Source organism: Hypanus sabinus, chromosome 10 (genome assembly GCF_030144855.1).
Source record: "Hypanus sabinus isolate sHypSab1 chromosome 10, sHypSab1.hap1, whole genome shotgun sequence".
NCBI classification, from domain to species: domain Eukaryota; kingdom Metazoa; phylum Chordata; class Chondrichthyes; order Myliobatiformes; family Dasyatidae; genus Hypanus; species Hypanus sabinus.
In genome coordinates this window covers 118,987,675-119,007,952 of record NC_082715.1, presented here as the reverse complement: position 1 = coordinate 119,007,952, position 20,278 = coordinate 118,987,675, and the positions used below count along the sequence as shown (strand labels likewise).

Sequence of the window (20,278 nt, the reverse complement as noted above, 5' to 3'; positions counted from 1 at the left end):
AGCTCTAGCTAAGGATTTTTTAAATATCTCTACTAGGGCCCCTTCAATTTCTGTAAAAGCCTCCCAGAAGGTCTAAGGGACTACCCTTGTTAGTCCCTGGCTATTCAGCCAGCATTTGGAGAGGGCAGCGGAGTGAGGGGCAGCACAGTGATAGGGCTTTGACTCAACGGGCATAGGTGGTAGCTAGATGAGGCGAGGTAGGTTTACCTGTGCTAATTGCGGAAAGAAAGTAGTATGTGTGTGAGGCCGGTTTTCTGTCCCCTGTGTCAGATGTGGGAAGTCCTGGAGTCTCCCAGCCTCTCGGACAGCCATATCTGCACTTGGTGTGTCGAGCTGCAGCTCCTAAGGGACCGTGTTAGGGAACTGAAGTTGCAGCTCGACGACCTTCGTCTGGTCAGGGAGAACAAGGAGGAGTCATAGGCAGGTGGTCACACCAGGGCCGTGGGAGACAGACAAGTGGGTGACAGTCAGGAGAGGGAAGGGGAAGAGTCAGGTACTAGAGAATACCCCTGTGGCTGTACCCCTTGACAATGAGTACTCCTGTTTGAGTACTGTTGGGGGGAACTGCCTACCTGGGGGAAGCAACAGTGGCCGTGCCTCTGGCACAGAGTCTGCCTCTGTGGCTCAGAAGGGTAGGGAAAGGAAGAGGAAGGCAGTAGTGATAGGGGACTCTATAGTCAGGGGTTCAGACAGGCGATTCTGTGGACGCAGGAAAGAAATTCAGATGGTTGTTTGTCTCCCAGGTGCCACGGTCTGGGATGTTTCAGATCATGTCCATGATATCCTGCAGTGGGAAGGAGAACAGCCAGAGGTCATGGTATAGGTACCAATGACGTGGGTAGGAAAAGGGAAGAGGTCCTAAAAAAAGACTGCATGGAGTTAGGAAGGAAGTTGAGAAGCAGGACCACAAAGGTAGTAATCTCAGGATCACTGCCTGTGCCATGTGACAGTGAGTATAGGAATAGAATGAGGTGGAGGATAAATGTGTCTGAGGGATTGGAGCAGGGGGCATGGACCTCTTTTGGGGCAGGTGTGACCTGTACAAAAAGACGGGTTGCTCTTGAATCCCGTGGGACCAATATCCTGGAGGGGAGGTTTGCTAAGGCTACAGTGGAGAGTTTAATCTAGAATTGTTAGGCAGTGGGAACTGAACTGAAGAGACTGGGGAAAAGGCAGTTGCCTCACAAATAAAAAAAGCTTGGAGACAGTGTGAGAGGGAGGATAAGCAGGTGACAGAGAAGAGATGCGCTCCGACTGATGGTTTGAGATATGTCTATTTTAACACAAGGGGTATTGGGAACAAAGCGGATGAGCTTAGAGCGTGGATCCGTTTTTGGAGCTATGATGTGGTGGCCATTACAGAGACTTGGATGGCTCATGGACAGGAATGGTTACTTCAAGTGCCAGGTTTTAGAGGTTTCAGAAAGGACAGGGAGGGAAGCAAAAGAGGTGGGGGCACTGTTGATCAGAGATAGTATTACGGCTGCAGAAAGGTGGACGTCATGGAGGGATTTTCTATGGAGTCTCGGTGGGCGGAAGTTAGGAACAAGAAGGGGTCAATAACTTTACTGGGTGATTTTTATAGACCGCCCAATAGTAACAGGGATATCGAGGAGCAGATAGGGAAACAGATCCTGGAAAGGTGTAATAATAACAGAGTTGTTGTGATGGGTGATATTAATTTCCCAAATATCGATTGGCGTCTCCCTAGAACAAGGGGTTTAGATGGGGTGGAGTTTGTTAGGTGTGTTCAGGAAGGTTTCTTGACACAATATGTAGATAAGCCTACAAGAGGAGTGACTGTACTTGATTTGGTATTGGGAAATGAACCTGGTCAGGTGTCAGATCTCTCAGTGGGAGTGCATTTTGGAGATAGTGATCATAATTCTATCTCCTTTACAATAGCATTGGAGAGAGATAGGAACAGACAAGTTAGATAAGCATTTAATTGGAGTAAGGGGAATTATGAAGCTATCAGGCAGGAAATTGGAAGCTTAAGTTGGGAACAGATGTTCTCAGGGAGAAGTACGGAAGAAATGTGGCAAATGTTCATGGGATATTTGTGTGGAGTTCTGCAAAGGTACGTTCCAATGAGACAGGGAAGTTATAGTAGGGTACAGGAACCGTGGTGTACAAAGGACGTAATAAATCCAGTCAGAGAGCTAGGTAATGTTAGAGATCTAGAAGACTATAAGGCTAACAGTAAGGAGCTTAAGAAAGAAATTAGGAGAGTCAGAATGGGCCATGAGAAGGCCTTGGTGGGCAGGATAAAGGAAAACCCCAAGGCATTCTACAAGTATGTAAAGAGCAAGAGAATAAGACTTGAAAGAATAGGACCTATGAGGTGTGGCAGTGGGAAAGTGTGTATAGAACCAGAGGAAATAGCAGAAGTACTTAATGAATACTTCAGTATTCACTATGGAAAAGGATCTTGGTGATTGTAGTGATGACTTGCAGCAGACTGAAAAGTTTGAGCATGTAGATATTAAGAAAGAGGTTGTGATGGAGCTTTTGGAAAACATCAAGTTGGATAAGTCGCTGGGATGGGATGAGATGTACCCCAGGCTATTGTAGGAGGCGAGGGAGCAGATTGCTGAGCCTCTGGTGATGATCTTTGCATCATTAATGGGGACCAGAGAGGATCCGGAGGATTGGAAGGTTGCGGATGTTGTTCCTTTATTCAAGAAAGGGAGTAGAGATAGCCCAGTAAATTATAGACCAGTGAGTCTTACTTCAGTGTTTGGTAAGTTGATGGAGAAGATTTGAGAGGCAGGATTTATGAACATTTGGAGAGGTATTATATGATTACGAATAGTCAGCATGGCTTTGTCAAGGGTAGGTTGTGCCTTACGAGCCTGATCGAATTTTTTAAGGATGTGTCTAAACACATTGATGAAGGAAGAGCAGTAGATGTAGTGTATATGGATTTCAGCAAGGCATTTGATAAGGTACCCCATGCAAGGCTTATTGAGAAAGTAAGGAGACATGGGATCCAAGGGGACATTGCTTTGTGGATCCAGAACTGGCTTGCCCACAGAAGGCAAAGCGTGGTTATAGATGGGTCATATTCTGCATGGAGGTCAGTTATCAGTGGTGTACTTCAGGGATCTGTTCTGGGACCCTTACTCTTCGTGATTTTAATGAATGACCTGGATGATAAGTGGAGGGATTGGTTAGTAAGTTTGCTGATGACACAAAGTTTGGGGGTGTTGTGGATAGTGTGGAGGGCTGTCAGAGGTTACAGCAGGACATTGATAGGATGAAAAACTGGGCTGAAAAGTGGGAAATGGAGGTCAACCCAGATAAGTGTGAAGTGGTTCATTTTGGTAGGTCAAATATGATGGCAGAATATAGTATTAATGGTAAGATTATTGGCAGTGTGGAGGATCAGAGGGATCTTGGGGTCCGAGTCCATAGGACAAAGCAGCTGCGCAGGTTGACTCTGTGGTTAAGAAGGCGTACAGTACATTGGCCTTCATCAATTGTGGGATTGAATTTAGGAGCCGAGAGGTAATATTGCAGCTATATAGGACCCTGGTCAGACCCCACTTGGAGTACTGTGCTCAGTTCTGGTCACCTCACTACACGAAGGATGTGGAAACCACAGAAAGGGTGCAGAGAGATTTACAAGGATGTTACCTGGATTGGGGAACATACCTTATGAAAACGGGTTGAGTCAACTCAACCTTTTCTCCTTGGAGCGACGGAGGATGAGAGGTGACCTGATAGGGGTGTATAAGATGATGAGAGGCATTGATCATGTGGATAGTCAGAGGCTTTTTCCCGTGGCTGAAATGGTTGCCACAAGAGGACACAGGTTTAAGGTGCTAGGGAGTAGGAACAGGGGAGATGTCAGGGGTAAGTTTTTTATGCTCAGAGTGGTGAGTGTGTGGAATGGGCTGCCGGCCACAGTGGTGAAGGCGGATACGATAGGGTCTTTTAAGAGACTTTTGGATAGGTACATGCAGCTTAGGATAATAGAGGGATATGAGTAAGCCTGGTAATTTCTAAGGTAGGGATTGTTCAGCACAACTTTGTGGGCTGAAGGGCCTGTATTGTGCTGTAGGTTTTCTACGTTTCTATGTAATTTGCCTTAAGACAACAAACAGATCTTCTTCTGTATTCTGTATATGGTCCATCCATGACTTCACTGCTGTTTTGCCTTACTTCAACAGTCTCTGTCATCCAAATAAATACAGATGCAAAATATCTCCCCAGTCTTTTTTGGCTCCATGCACAGATGACCACTCTGATCTTCAAGAGGAACAATTTTGTCCCTTGCTATTCTTCATATATTTGTAGAAGCCCTCGGAATTGTCCTTCACCTTGTCTGTTATAAAAGCTCATGGCTATTTTTAACCTCTTGATTTCCTTCTGAAGTGTTCTCTTGCATATCGTATATTGCTCAATTACATCATTTGTTCCTTCCAGCTCTACCAGCAATGAACCTCCTTGTTCTTCTCAACCAAGGCCTCAATATCTCTCAAAAATCTAGGTTCCCGAAACCTAGTACCTTTTCTTTTTATTCTGTTAGGAACATACATACCCTGTACTCTCATAATTTCACTTTTGAAGGCCTACCACTTACCAAGTACACCTTTGCCAGAAGTCAAGCTGTCCCTATCCACACTTGTCAGATCATTTCTGATACCCTTCAAAATTAGCCTTTCTCCAATATAGAATCTGAACCCCAGGCCCAGACCTATCCTTCACCGTAATTATCTGAAACTAATGGCATCATGATCACTAGACACAAACTTTTGTCACCTTCCTTGTCTTAGTCCTTAATGGGAGATCTAGTATCACACCCTCTCTAGTTGGGACTTGTATGTATTAATTATGGAGACTTTCCTGAACATACTTAATAAACTCTAACCCATCCAGCCCTTTTACAGTATGGGAATCCCAGTCAATATGTGGAAAGTTAAAATCACTTACTAAAACTGCCTTATGTTTCTTGCAACAGTCTGCTATCTCTCTACAAATTTTATTCTCTAATTCCAACTGACTATTGGGTTCTCTGTAATATAATCCCATTAATGTGGACAGCCCTTTCTTATTCCTCAGTTCCACCATATAGCCTTAGTAGATGATCTGAGCTTTGCTGTGACATCTTCCCTGACTAGTAATGTCACCCATCTCCCTTCAATCCCTCTTGTTATATCTTCTATAAAGCAATGGAATCCCGGACCACTGAGTTGTTGGTTCTGCCCCTCTTGCAACCAAGTCTTAGCTTATCACTGGTAGACTGGTGACCTGATGCAGGGTTTCAGCAGTTACTATGTTGAAACCCTGCATCATGCCAAAACACTGATAATTCCTTTAACCCCCACAGATGCTGCTCAACCCGCTGAGTTCCTGCAGCAGATTACTTGTTGATCAAGATTCCATCATCTACATTCTCTTGTGTCTCCAGTGGTGGACTGTCTCCTTGTACTCTCATCCCTGGGGAAATGCACCTAAAGCATCTCAGGCTGCTCCTTGTATTACTTTGTATGATGAGGTCAGACTAGCTTTCTTACTTGCACTGCTTGCTTGGGAGATGGGCGTGGTTCGTAATCTCTGGACACTAATTGTTTTTGTGGCTTTTTCATCCAATTTACAGCAGCATTGAAACAAGTGGTTATAGAAGTGCAGATTCCACTGCACAGAACAGTGCCAGGACCCTCAAAACCTCTTCATCTGAGGCCAGGTGAGTCCTTCATCTGTTCTCCAGGGTCAACATCCAACTGGTCAAGCAAGCTCAGAATTTTTATTTAGTGATACAGCGCAGATTGGCCTTTCCTGCCCTTCGAGCTGCGCTGCTCCAGCAACACCTGACAAACCCGATTAACTCTAATTGAATCACAGGACAATTTACAATAACCAATCAATCGACCCTTTAGACTGTCTCTAGTACATAGGTCTTTCAACTGTGGGAGGAAACTGGAGCACATGATGTAGCTATTAATGGACCATGCACACCAATACTCAGGACCTTCTATAAATGCACAGTGGAGAGTATCCTAACATGCTGCATCACTAACATGGTACAGAAACTGCACTGCATCAGACAGGGAGGCTCTGCAACAGGTAATCATGAATGTCCAACTCATCACTGGCACCAGCCTATCCGCCATCAGGAACATATACATAGAAAATTACTGGAAAAAGGCCAGCAATATCATGAATGATCCCACTCACCCTGCTGATGGACTGTTTGTCCCAACCCCATCAGGGAGGAGGCTACATAGCATCCATGCTAGGACCTACAGACTCAAAAGCAGTTACTTTCCCCAGGCTGTAAGGCTGATCAACACTTCCACCCACTAACCTACCCCTTCATCCCCACCACCAGTACTTTATCATTTCCTGTCAGAATCTCCTTAGATACAGATACTTATTTACCTACCATCACTTTATATACATACAATCAAGTTATGTATATAAGCTATCTTATGTATTTATATTTAGTGTTTTTTTAATTATGGTTTTATTTATCTTGTTGTGTTTCTATTGTGCTGCATCGAGTCTGGAATAACAGTTATTTTGTTCTCCTTTACACTTAAGTACTGGAAATTACATTAATCAATCTCGACTCTCATGAGTAGAATATGCAATGAATTGATGGGACTGTGGAAAATAAGATAGGATTTCCTTTTTTTTCATTTTTAGAATCTTTTTATTGATACATAATGTTCTACAGCTATAAAATGATACAAAATTTCAACAAGTTGATGTATTTACAATTAATAAAGCTGAAGAAAAAACTTGTCATAAAAGGATAATATATGATAGTGAAAAAAATTATATTTTTATAAAATTTTAAAGAAAAAAAGAGAACCCCAACTTACTAAAGAAAAAGAAACCCCACTAACTACAAGAGAAAGAAACAGAAAAAAACATTAGGAATCAACTCCTGGAGCAATACGACTTACCATCATCCATATACTAAAAAAGAATCATCAACCACCAATTCATGTTTATATAAAATAAAATTGGAAGGAAACCATATAAAATAGTTCAAATTAAATGGTGATATTTGGCAAAAGAGCCCCATCTTCTCTCAAAATCAAATCGAGGATCAAAAGTTCTATTTCAGATTTTTTTCCAAACTAAGACATAACATTACTTGAGAAAACCATTGAATTAAGGTAGGGACAGAGGTATCTTTCCATTTTAATAAAATAGCCCTTCTTGCCAATAATGTAACTAATTCAATTACATGTTGGTCTGAAGAAGAAATACCCTGAATATGATGCAGAACTATTCCAAATAGAACACTCACTGTATTAGGATGTAAATTAATTTTCATAGCTTTGGAAATTGTAGAAAATAAAGATTTCCAAAAAGATTTTAATGAAGGACATGACCAGAACATATGAGACAAAGTGGCTACTTCAGTTTTACACCTATCGCAGTAATTGTCTATGTTAGGAAATATTTTAGATAGTCTCTCCTTTGTTAAGTAATAACGGTGAACAATTTTAAATTGAATTAAACAGTGATTGGCACATATCAAAGAAGAATTGACCATTTTCAGAACTCGCAACCAATCTTCATTAACAAAGGTCATATTAAGTTCTCTCTCCCAATCTTGTTTAATCTTTAGTGAGAGGTTATCTTTTCGTAGTAAAAATAAATTATAAATTCTACCAATAGAACCTCTTACTAAAGGACTCATTCAAAATAGTATCCAACAAATCAGATTCTTGCTTATATGGAAACTTAGATAAGTATTTTTGTAAAAAATATCTAACCTGAAAATATTGCAAAAAGTATGTATGAGAAAGAGAATATTTACTAATTAACTCTTCAAAAGTCATCAATTGACCATCACAAAATGAATCTGCAATAAAACAGATCCAGTTATTTCTCCATAATAGAAAAATGGGATCAGTTATTGAAGGTTTAAATAAAAAAATTTGATATAGAGAGCTAGACCATTTAAATTGTTTAAAATTTAAAAAATTGCGAAACTGAAACCAAATCTGTAAGGACTGTTTAATAACAGGATAGAGATTTAAATTTGGAATGTTAGAGAGTTGTAAAGGTAATGGAGCTCTTAATAAAGAGGTTAAATTAAATTGTTTGATAGCTTTTAATTCCAAATCAATCCAAGCTGGTTTTTGGCTCTTTTCGAACCAATATAGCCAAAAACATAATTGTCGAATATTAACAGCCCAATAATAGTCTTAAATTAGGAAGTGCAAGTCCACCATCTTTTTTAGATTTTTGTAAATGAAACTTATGTATTTATATTTAGTGTTTTTTAAATTATTGTTTTATTTATCTTATTTTGTTTTTATTGTGCTGCACCAAGTCTGGAATAACAATTATTTTGTTCTCCTTTACTTACTGGAAATGACATTAATCAATCTTGAATTTCGTGTGTAGAACATGCAGAGAATTGATGGGACTGGAAAATATGAAAGGATTTCTATAAATAAGTGTTTGATGGTTGGCATGGCCTCAGTGGGTCAAAGGTCTTGTTTACATGTTCAATCTCTCTCTGATTTTATGACCATGACTCTAGAATCTGGTATGGTTTAATTAGGCCATCTCTCATTCTTCTGAATCACGATCATTATGGGAAGATCTGCTCATCCCAAAGAGTCTGGTGACAATAGTGAACTGACTTCAAAGTTCAAAACAGCATACAGCTGTCTAGATGAGACCTCATCAAAACCTCTTAGGCCTAAGCAAGATTTACTTATTCACTCTAACCCTATGTACAATCCCATTTAAATAACTGATAACAGGTTAACTACCCCAGCATTCACTATGTTTCCTCTCTGCTGTTACTTGATATTCTGGAAGTTCACAGCCATTATCTCAGTAGCCAGCACATTTTGAACTCTAAGGGGTAAACCATCATTTCTAGAGGATTTATTTGCCATAAATCCTAATTGAACCATACCAGATTCTAGAGTCATTAATTCTACTGATTCATATACTATGTTATTTTTAATAATATTAATTTCCTGACTTGTAATAGTTCCCCACCAATCTGACCAATCTGGTATGCCATGTCACCTGTAAGGAAGAAAATATTTATTTGAAAGTCTTCTCCATTTCACTGTTCCCCTTTGTAACTTCTCATGTACAGAACAAAACAAAAGAGCATTAGCAGGAGGAGACTTGCAGACCCTATCTTCTGCCCTTCCACCCGATATGTTCATAGCTGATCTGTGTGTAGGTGGGAAATGTCCCTCTGCCTCTACAGCCAGTGACTCGAGTTGGTAGAGCAGCAGAAACATGCGAACATCAACTGTAACTCTTCTTCCCCTCATATATTATCCTCACTTTTGACCACATGTAGTTCATCACTTTGAGGACCATTACCATTTGCTTTAATCTGGTGTTTATTAACATCACCATGATAAGCCACAATGGACATTTGCCCCATAATAAGACCATACTAACAAGGAATTTCAATTTCCTAATATTAACTATGATCTCCTCAATTGTGAAAGATTGTGGATGGGATTACTTACTGCCTGTTACGCCACTGATGTTTAGCGCAGCAATGAAGGTCCCCCATCTACGTCTTTATAGAGGGATTCTTCATTGCTGTTTTGGTAACAATTGGGTTTTTAGCCCTGAGTTGAACCGTCAAACCTGGAGGACCAGTGGATCACTGTTAGTCTGGCCTCTACCCTTGGACCTGTTTGGCATGCGTGACCCGACCAAAATCCAAAGCACAAAGCCCTGACTCCAGCCAACAGAACTTTTTGGGTCATTGAGGCATGAAAAACTCCAAATCCTACAACAAGGTTGTGGTCCTCTTGGAGGTGTGGATGGGATAGACTTTTTAAAATACACCTGGAAGAGCTTTTTGAATCATATAGAAACCAGAAAAAGGCCAGTATTGAACCTAATAGAATATAGAAGTAGAACAGTACAGCACAGGAACAGGACCTTTGGCCCACATTATTGTGCTGATCTAACCAATCAGTAATTCAATGCCTAACCAAACGAATCCTTTCTGTCTACACAATGTTCATATCCCTCCATTCTTTGGACATTCACAAGCCTCTCTAGGAGTCTCTAAACTGCCTCTTTTGTAATTGCCTCCACTAACCACCCAGCACTCCTTGTTTTTATTTCCCCTTCCCTAGGAAAAGACCATGCGTGTTCGTCGTGTCTATGTCCTTCATGATGTTATACAGCTTCATAAGGTCACCCCTCAATCTCTTACATTCCAAGGAATAATCCTAGCCTATCCAGCCTCTCTGTTTAACTTGGGCTTTTGAGTTCTGGCAGCATCCTTGTAAATCTTCTCTGCACTTTTTCCAGTTTAGTGATGTCTTTCATGTTACAGAGTGACCAAAACTGTACTCAATAGCTTACGTGCAGTGTCTTATAGAACTGCATCATAGCATTCTCACTCCTATACTCATTGCCCTGACTAATGAGTGTCAGTAACAAACAACTTCTTCACCACTCTACCTTCTCATGACACTGCTTTAAGTAAACTAGGTATTTGGACTATTAAGTTCTCTGTTCCATGACGTACCCTAGGGCCTAACTACTCACTGTATAAGTCCAACCCAGGTTTTGCCCTTCTCAAAATATACCTCACACTTCTAAATTCAAAGCCATTTGCCACTCTTTGGCCCACTTACATTGCGAATCAAGATCCCTCTGTAACTTTTGATAACCTTCTTCAGTGTCTACGATACTACCTCTTTTAGTATCATCTGCAAACTTACTAACCATGCAGTCACATTCAAAGTTCAAAGTAAATTTATTATCAAAGTTCATATATGTCACCATATTCAACCCTGAGATTCACTTTCTTGCTGCCATTCACAGTAAATACAAGAAACACAATAGAATTAATAAAAGATCACATCTGACAGGATGGACGAACAACCAATGTGCAAAAGAGAACAAACACTGCAAATACAAAAAGAAAGAAAATAAGAAATAATAATAATAATAAATAAGCAATAAATATCAAGAATGTGAGATGAAGAGTCCTTGAAAGTGTGTCTATTTGTTGTGGGAACAATTCAGTGAAGGGATGATTGAAGTTATCCCCTGATGATTGAGAGGTAGTGACTGTTCCTGAACCTAGTGATGTATGACCTGAGACTCCTGTACCTCCTTCCTGATGCCAGCATGATCTGGATGGTGGGAGTCCTTAAAGATGGATGCTGCTTTCCTATGACAATGCACCCTGTGGATGCACTCAATGGTGGCCAGAACTTTAGCCATGATGGAATGGGCTGTATCCATGACTTTTTGTGGTCTTTTCTGTTCAAGGATATTGTTGTTTCCATACCAGGCCATGATGTAACCAGTCAATATACCCTGTACTACACATCTATAGAAACTTCTCAAAGCTTTAGATGAAATGCTGAATCTTCACAAACTTCTAATAAATTAGAGGCGCTACCATGTTTTTTTTGTAAAGGTACATTTGCTGGATGCAAGACAGATCCTCTGAAATAATAACACTGAGGAATTAAAAGTTGCTGACCCTCTCCACCTCTGTTCTCCTGATGAAGATTAGCTGACACACCTCCGGTTTCCTCCTCCTGTACGCAATAATGAGCTCCTTAGTCTTGCTGACATTGAGTGAGAGGTTGTTGTTATGGCACCACTCAGCCAGATTTTCAGTCTCTGTCCTATTTACGGTTTTTGTCACCACTTTTGTTTTGGCCAGTGACAGGTAATCGTTTGAATAAATGAGCAACTGCATAGATCCCAGTGCCAAACCTTGTGACACACCACTGGTCTGTGTTCTATAGAATCAATAATCCTAACTTTGCCACATTAATTACAGATGCTGTTTGACCTGCCTTATCCTTTCATCACTCTCTGACATCACTGCCTCTCCTACCAACCACTCTTCAGAAGAGTTGAGCGAGATGCAGTGGCCAGGATACCAAGTTTATCTTGAAACTACGAGATTCATCCAGTTGACTGGTTGACCCAGTGAGAAAACAGCAGGCTATAAAACAGCCCTTATCTTCCAGATAAAGCCTGATTGATCTGCTGTTCATTTCCTATACTGCAAGTTGTTCTATAATAGATATTCCACTTGTGAAAAACTGAATTGTGTTTACTTTAGCTGCTGTTTTTGTAGGAAGAATAAGTGGTTGTGCATGCACTAGCACACAGAAGTGTAATCACACACGTAAACTCTCTCACGTATAAATTTTACTTCCTTTTGACTGAAGTTACTGTGAGATTTTGTATTACTGCTTTTCCGCATGTCTCTCTTGTCTCACCCAGAGTGCCCTCAAACTTTGGCTCTTCCATTCCTCTGACCGGTGACGGGCAAACAGATGCTGACATTTTAGCATTTGTGCGGGCAAGGCAAAACCTCATGCAGAAGAAAGGTGAGTAAAGCTCTCAGGGAAGAATGATCTGAGGGGTGCAGGGTTGGTGGTTGAGGAAAGGAACTGGGGCAATGCCATGACCCAGCACAACTATTACAATGAAAGAAGCTCAGAGGTGATCTACCCAAAATCATCTGTACAGTGAAGACACTGTCCAATTTCAATAAACTCAGTTGCCACCCAACTCCCTGGGGCATGTCACAGGCACTCAATCAAGGGTTTGGGCATTTATATGCAGGGAAGCAAGCTCTGTTATAAACAACCATCAAGAAGATCATTGTTATATGCTACCATCAAGCAGGTTCCAGCAGCATGATTGCCTTTTGAAAGTATCTGATAGGCATTCAGGATATTTGACCATTGACCATCCTCACCTGAAAGCCAGCGAACCATCCAGGCCTGTAACTCTAATTCTGGGAATCTTCAAGAATTTATACAAAACTCCTACCTTATCTTTGGTAGCACCATTCAAATTGGCAACAGTGTCTATAATACATACGGTAAGTGAGGACACCCAGTTCTATCGCATCACCCTGATCTCTATGTTGTTAAATCCATCCAATACTGGAATGAACAGACATTTTCCTAACTAAGTATGAGGAAGAACAAAACAAATATAAATTACAAAGCTCTGACACATAGAACAAAGTGGGTGTCCTAGTGCATGATTCACAAAGAGCAAATGTGCAGGTCCAGCAAGTGAACAGAAACCTAACACAATGTTGTCTTTTATTGTGAGAGAAAATGAGTATAAGAGTAGGGAAATTATGCTTTGGTTATTGGTGAGGTGACATCTGGAACAATGTGTACAGGATTAGATTGTTTATTTAAGAGATTTAAAACATTGGAAGCGGATTAGAGAATCACTAAGCTATTAACTGGAATGGGAATTTATCTTGTATGCATTGAAGTTTAGCATAGTAAGAACTGATTTAATTGAAAAGTACAATGATTTTTGGGTGGATGTGGAGAGGGAGTTTCTTGTTAGAGAATCTAAATCTAGAAGACATTATTTGAAAAACAGGTTTCTCACATAAAACAGAAGCGGGCAATTGAACCTGGGTTGCTGGAGCTGTGAGCCACAGCTGTTAGATGTGTCCTTGTCCAAGCTGTCTTGTACTTCAATAACTCTTTCTGTAGCTTTGACTGAAAATACTTCTGTGATATCCCTTGGAACATTTTGTAATGGGAAAAGTGTTTATAAGCAATGGTTGTTGTCCTTGGAAAGACTGCACATTTTCTGCCTGCAAAAAATTGTTTGTTTTACTGTAACTTTACCCCTCAATTTCTAGCCATCTGCCAATGATATTTATTCAAAAATGCTGGAAAAGTAACAATTTTTAACAAAATAATTAAACTGCGCATTTTCCCATCAAATTGGAGGTCCAAGTGGACTACTACTGCTCCTGAACCATTTCTTTTTCACAAGCCTTCCAGCCCAAGCTCTTTATTTTAAAATTAACTCTACCCTCTTCCTATCAGGAAGGTACAAAGGCCTGAAACTATGTACCACCAGGTCAAGGACAGCTTCCACACTGCTGTTATAAGACTAATAACTCTACCTCTTGTATGCTAAAATGGACCCTTGACCTCACAATTTACCTTGCCTTGGCCTTGCACCTCATGGTCAACCTGTACTATACTTCTTCTATAACTGTAACATTATATTACTTTCCCCTTGTACTACATCGATGTACTGATATGATAAACAATGTTTTTCACTGTAGCTTGATACATGGGCAACAAAAAACTAACTTAGTATTGTAAGTAACTAAACTTGATGGGGATTAGAGACAACAATAATCCCATTAATTAGTTCGAGATTTCTGTCTGTCCTATATTTTAGACTGACAATCTGATCATTTTAAAGATACGAGAGGGATCAAAGGTAGTGTGACAGGGTAGAATTGCCCACTCTCTGGTAAATATTTCATTAAGATGGATCTTATTGCAAAGACTATGTTAACAGATTGCAGGAAAGATATTCAAATACATATGGGAAGTGTTTTCTATGCCAGGATGCATGAACCTGCTGGTCAATTACACTTGACTTTTCCCATCACTGGTATTAGGGAATTGGCCAGCAACAATGGGAAAGCTTTATTGGAAAGTGTTGACCATTTGGAAGGCTAGAAGATCACCGAAAGTTTGCATTTCCATACAGTATATCTATCTACAATACTCATACAAAGCATGTAATTTGAATTCCCAATTAGTCTTACACACATACAAGATTGATAATACAGGAAGCAAGAAGGCAATTAGGTTATTCATAGGTTATGGATATTTCTTTACACTCGCATCCGAATTTTCCATTTGCCTAGCTGATATCTGACTGTGGACAGATGGTGCTATCACTAATGTGATTCATTGCTTTATTATCTAATCTGTCACTGGCTTCTGGCACTCAGTAAACAGTGGAGTCTGTGATTGCAGAAATGACACATTTGAAAGAGGAATGATTTTGTTTCTTCTGTTTGTTGTTCTTTCGACCTTTAACTATCCTTAGTGTTGTAGGGTCTCATTTGGACCAAATGGCCCTCAACTGATCAGCATGCTGATGTATGGAACCAAGTCGCAACTAATAATCCAATATCTGAATTTGATGGCAACATACAGTAAGATGTTCCAAGATACATTATAGAAGTGTAACCAGACCCACATTGGCACCAATCCAAAGAAGGAGATCTAAGGATGAATAACTGAAACATTGATCAAAAAGCTATGTCTTGAACAGGAGGGGAGAGATTTGGGACAACATTTTCAGAGTGTTGGCACCTGAACATTCAGTCATGCAGTGGTGTGGTGGGGAGGGACAAAGGAAGCAGGGAATGCAGGTAGCTAGAGATGGAGCATTGCAGACTTCTATATGGTTGTAGGGTGGAGGAGGTTACAGAGGACAGGAAGGTAAACTTCTGGAGGAGCATGAGTTAGAAGGCTATAATTTTAATGACAAGGTACAACTGAGCCAAGTGCCAATCATGGAGACACAAGAGACTACAGATACTGGAATCTAGCTCCACAAATAATCTGCTGGAGGAACTCGGTCAAGCAGCATCTGTGGCTGGAAAGGAATTTTTTTTGTTTCAGGTTGTGATGCAGGGTTTGACCTGAAAAATCAACAAATCCTGACCCCAGCAGATGCTGTTCGACCCAGTGAGTTCCTCCAGAAGATTGTTTGTCAAGCCATTCTTGGTCTCTGAGATGGATGAATGAGATGGTACAAGCACAAGACATTCTGAGAAGGGAGGGGAAAAAGCCAGACGTTGTGCTCTATATAGGTACCAGCGATATTGGCAGGAGCAATAATGAAGTACTGCAAAGGGACTTTAAGGAGCTAGGTAGAAAGTTTAAAAAGTAGGACTTCCATGGTTTTAATCTCAGGAGTACTACCCATGATATGTGCTAGTGTGGTGAGAAAGATACATGGTGCACTTCAACCCATGATTAAGAAGTTGGTACAGGAGGGAGGGTTTCATATTTATGGTTCTTGGGACTCTCTTCCATGGGAGATAAGATCTGTACAAACAAGACTGTCTGCATCTGAAGTGCAGGGGATCCAATATCCTCACTGAGAGGTTGGTTAGTTGTACTCAAGAGGATCTAAACTAGAATGGCAGGGGGACAGTAATCACAGTAGTAGGGGAATAGGTTGAGGACAAAAAGATTAAAGGAATGATAGCATTAGGGTTAGGATAATAGAAATGTCAAACACCAAAGAACATGCAAGTAGTTTATGCAGAAAGAGGTAGGTGGCAGGAATAGGCTGCCAGGGGTGGTAGTGGAATCAGTCATTTTGCCAGTCAAGTTGGCATCACGTATGGCAGCCGTGTTGTGAGCTCCATTCCAACTTTACAGTATGCTGCTAATTTCTGGTGGAGTTTAAGAGGGTTTTAAATATGTAGGCATGAATATGAAGGGAATGGAGAGATATGAATGATACTCAGGAGGAGGACATTTAATACAAATTGAAATCATGATTGACACAACATCATGGGCTGAATGGCTTGTCTAATGTTGTACTGCTCTATGTGCACAAGTTCAAATACAGGCCGTAGAGGTTCAGAAGGTAGTTACACAACGCTGGTCAGGGAGCAATAGAATGACCACTGACTAATGAGATTCTGGAACATAAGCATATACAAATCAACTTCAAAACATGTGCACAGCTTCATATATGGAGGCCTTAGAGAATGTGCTGAAGAGCTTTACCTGGCTGATACCTGTATTAGAATGTATGTGCTAATGGCCTAGCCCAGAAGCAGAGGTCAATCTCACTGGTCTCTGCACCCTGAAATCAAGCAGTGTCTAGCTCAAAGCAGTGTTGTGTGTGGTATGTCATGACAGACTTTGCCAGCAAGGCAGCCTAGTGCAATGATTTGACTTTTATTATTCTGAGGCTCTTTAATAGGATGTAAATGTCTTTCACATCCAAAGGCGTTGAAAACAAGCTTACATATGTAATTTTAAGAAATAAATTAAAATGTGAAGCTTTAACTTGCTGCTTTATAAAACTCTGGTTAAGTCATATTTGGGGTATTGCATTCAATTTTAATTGCCTACTTTACAGGAAAGAAGTAGAAGCATTGGAGAGGGTACAGAGGAGGTCTACCAAGATGCTGCCTGGATTAAAGGGCATGGGCTATGAGGAGAGGTTGTACACACTTAGTTTTGTGGTGGAGGTTGAGGGAAGATCTGTTAGAAGTTTATTTGATTATGAGGGGCTTAGATGCAGTAGACAGCTGGTATCTTTTCACAATGTCTAATACTAGAGGGTGTGCATTTAAGCTGAGATGGAATGTTCAAAGGAGATGTGCAGGCCAAGATTTTTGCACAGAGAGTGGTGCCTCAAATCCACTGCCTGCAGTGATAGAGGAGGCAAATATGATAATGGCGTTTAAAAGGCTCTTAGATTGGCACATGAATATGCAGAAAATAGAGGGCTACAGGCCTTATCTAGGCAAAAGGAACTAGTTTAGAGGCTTTTAATTACTATCTTAATTAGTTTGGCACAATGTCGTGGGCTGAAGGGTCTGTACTGTTCTATTTTATTCTAATGAAGTTAATGAAAAATAAATTAAATTTTTTTGTGCTCAGTTAAACCACGAATTCAAATCCCAAATGAAATAAATGGGGTCCTTGATTCTAGTCCAGGGCAGAGCTGGCTTAGAATTTGAGAAGGGATTTCTCTGTGTAATGCTGAGGAATCTTGGAAGTCAGCCAGCACTGCTAGAGTTCATGTTGAGCCCAGTGCACACCTGCCATTCAGTGAATGCCTTTCTCATTCCCTTTTATTCACTGATAGACATCATAGGTAAGCCATCGTTTATAGCCTTTCTGAATCACCCTGAACTCAGCAAGTTGTTCATCCAGCTCAGAGATATGTGGGTCCAGAGTCATGCATTGTCCAAGCTCACAACAATATCTTTGATTCTTGATTTTCCTTTGAAATGATTGCAGTGAACTGAGCTCAACATAGATTTCTGATGAGCAGTAAATACCAGACTAGCCAGCAAAGCCCCAACCCAGTGGCCAAATAAATACATCTGGGAGCAAGAAAAGAATGGGTGATGAATGGCTTGGTATGACTTTCCATTAGCCCCAAATATAATTGGGCATAACTCCACAGTCAGCACTTAAAAAAATGTTGAACTGAGACACCAATTCTTCAGTGAAAGTGCAATGTTATGTTTTTAAATGCAAACCTTAAAAGAATTATTTTACATTGCAGGTCTAAGAACCAAATAGTTCCCGGTGAAGATCAAGCCCAGGTGGTTGCTTGGAAGGGTCTGGAAAGCAGCACTCACATTTCTAAATCAGGAAATGAACTATGGAATTTTACTTCTGATGTTGGATGTGTTTCAGAAAGAACAGGATGCAAATATTACTGTCAGTTATCTGCCTGTGCTTTCTGACTGTAAGTCGACTGTCACAACTTCTCTGCAAAAGACAAGTAGTTACAGCGATATTGTTTGATAAATATGGTTTGCGATCAGTTTCAATCCAATTTACTCTCCCTGTTGTTCCTAAGCCACCTTTAGTTTCCTTGGTCTTTTAAGCTTTGATAGTCTGGTCTGTAGGCATTCAGTCCCCAACTTTAATGACATGTTCACTATCTGTGCCTTTTCATAGGTGCTTTATCATGATTGATCAACAACAGTTACTGTGGGAATAAAGTAACCTGCTGGTTTTGTTACTGGACTAACAACTCAGCAGAAGCAAAACACAGCAGGTGTTAAAACAGAATTTTGGGCCATATACGTATAATAATTAACAATAAATCACATATGGGATATATAGATTTCAGGCTAACATAAAGAAGAAAATGGATAGTTTGAAGAGGGGTGGGAACATGCTCATTCAGGGCATACTGTAAATACTATTTGGCCCAAGTGGTCTATTTCTTAATGATACAACCTGCGCAATTCTACAAATTTAGCAATTGTAATCAATAAAGGATTGTTTAACAAATGCAGTCTTTGTTGCTAAAAACCTAATTGGTTACTGACAACTCAGAAGGAATGCAGCCTGCTAGATCACACCTAACTCTGTCTTTGTACAGGTTCAGTGTTTAAACCCTCAGGATCCTGAAACATATTCTCAATACCATCTGTTTCACCGCAACAAATTAACAGATCAATAAATCTGCAACTCCATGAGCTTACTGAATTGCATGGGAAAGATACTGTGCTAGTTAAACTATCAGATTAGCAGCTCTGGATTCAGAAGCATGGATTCAGATCTCCCCATCATAACTGAGAAAGTTATATACAGTAAAAAAAACCTTGAATGTAAATTAGAAGCTACCCAGTAGCAGTAAATTATCATTAAAATAATCATTGGTTCTCTGTGTATTTCAGGGAAAGGAAATCTGCTGGACTGGCCCCTTATGTACTCCAGGCCAACCAATGTACATGCTCCTCAAGCAATCAGGATTGACAATATTGCCCATGCCATGTCAATAAGTAAAATATATAGAAAATAATAAAGAGGTGTGAGGCACGGAGCTGAAAGCTCACGGGTTTAAAGCACACACAGATCTGCTCAGCAAACTAATCTCTGAGATGCTAAGTTTTCTACACTCAGTCCAGTAGAATAAGCACTAACCATCTCAGAGAATGGTTCAGCAGAAAATTCAAACCCAGGAGTTTCCAGCTCTATGCAGCTCACCTCTTTTATTATTAGAAATCTTAATGAATGAGGATGCAAGAAAGGAGAATTTAAAGAATCAGTATTTCCAGACACCGCCTAGATAATTTTCTCAACTTCACTAATTATGGTTCTACTGACACCTTTCCACATTACAACTGCAAATTTACAATCCAACACTATGCTAGAGACTTTATTTTCTGCCAATGCATCACATTGAACCTAATGTCATCTTTGGCTTTCTGCACTTGTTCATTGAGATTTCTAATTACATTGGTTTATTCAAAGTTCAGCAGAATGTTTCTTCCATTTGAGGTAACAGCATCCCCTGACTATCCAGAAGGCTGATTTTGTCACAGACAAATGGTCTGCTATTTCTTCTGAGAGCCTTTGAGCTAACCCACACCACCAATTATACTCCCAGAAAATGTTTTTCAGCTGCCAACTTTCCAGCAACTACAGGCTGTGTTAGAACCATCCTGGGTGATTGTATTCCTGGACATATTATCTTACTGCAAACTCATCTCCCTGTAGTCCTAAAGTCTTTGGCTTCAGAGTATTGAACTCCTCAGCTCCGTCAGACCCTACTTTTGTCTGCAATAACACAGCATGAAAACAAGCCCTTTAGCCCATCATGTGCTAGACATAAGTGCCCATCTATACTAATCTCATTTACCAGCACTTGGCGTGTAGCTTTCTACATTTTGGCAAATCAGATGCTTTTCTGGACAACTCTTAAACGTTGTGAAAATAGGTGCCTCCATCACCCTCTCAGGCAGTGTGGTACAAATTCCAGT

At 40.3% G+C, this 20,278-nt stretch overlaps 1 protein-coding gene across 3 annotated transcripts in view; it reads left to right on the top strand.

Annotated features, from left to right (window-relative positions):
• The window catches only part of kif6 (kinesin family member 6), a 553,299-nt gene extending 534,496 nt beyond the window's left edge, over positions 1–18,803 (top strand). For 2 of the 3 annotated variants that reach the window (XM_059982794.1, XM_059982792.1), the window contains 3 exons: positions 5,606–5,692; positions 12,226–12,332; positions 18,064–18,803. In XM_059982794.1, coding sequence (XP_059838777.1) covers positions 5,606–5,692; positions 12,226–12,332; positions 18,064–18,080 — 211 coding nt within the window. In that variant the 3' untranslated portion in view covers positions 18,081–18,803. The remainder of the gene's footprint in view (positions 1–5,605; positions 5,693–12,225; positions 12,333–18,063) is intronic. The other variant, XM_059982793.1, reaches the window with a different exon arrangement.
• Positions 18,804–20,278: the final 1,475 nt, after the last annotated feature.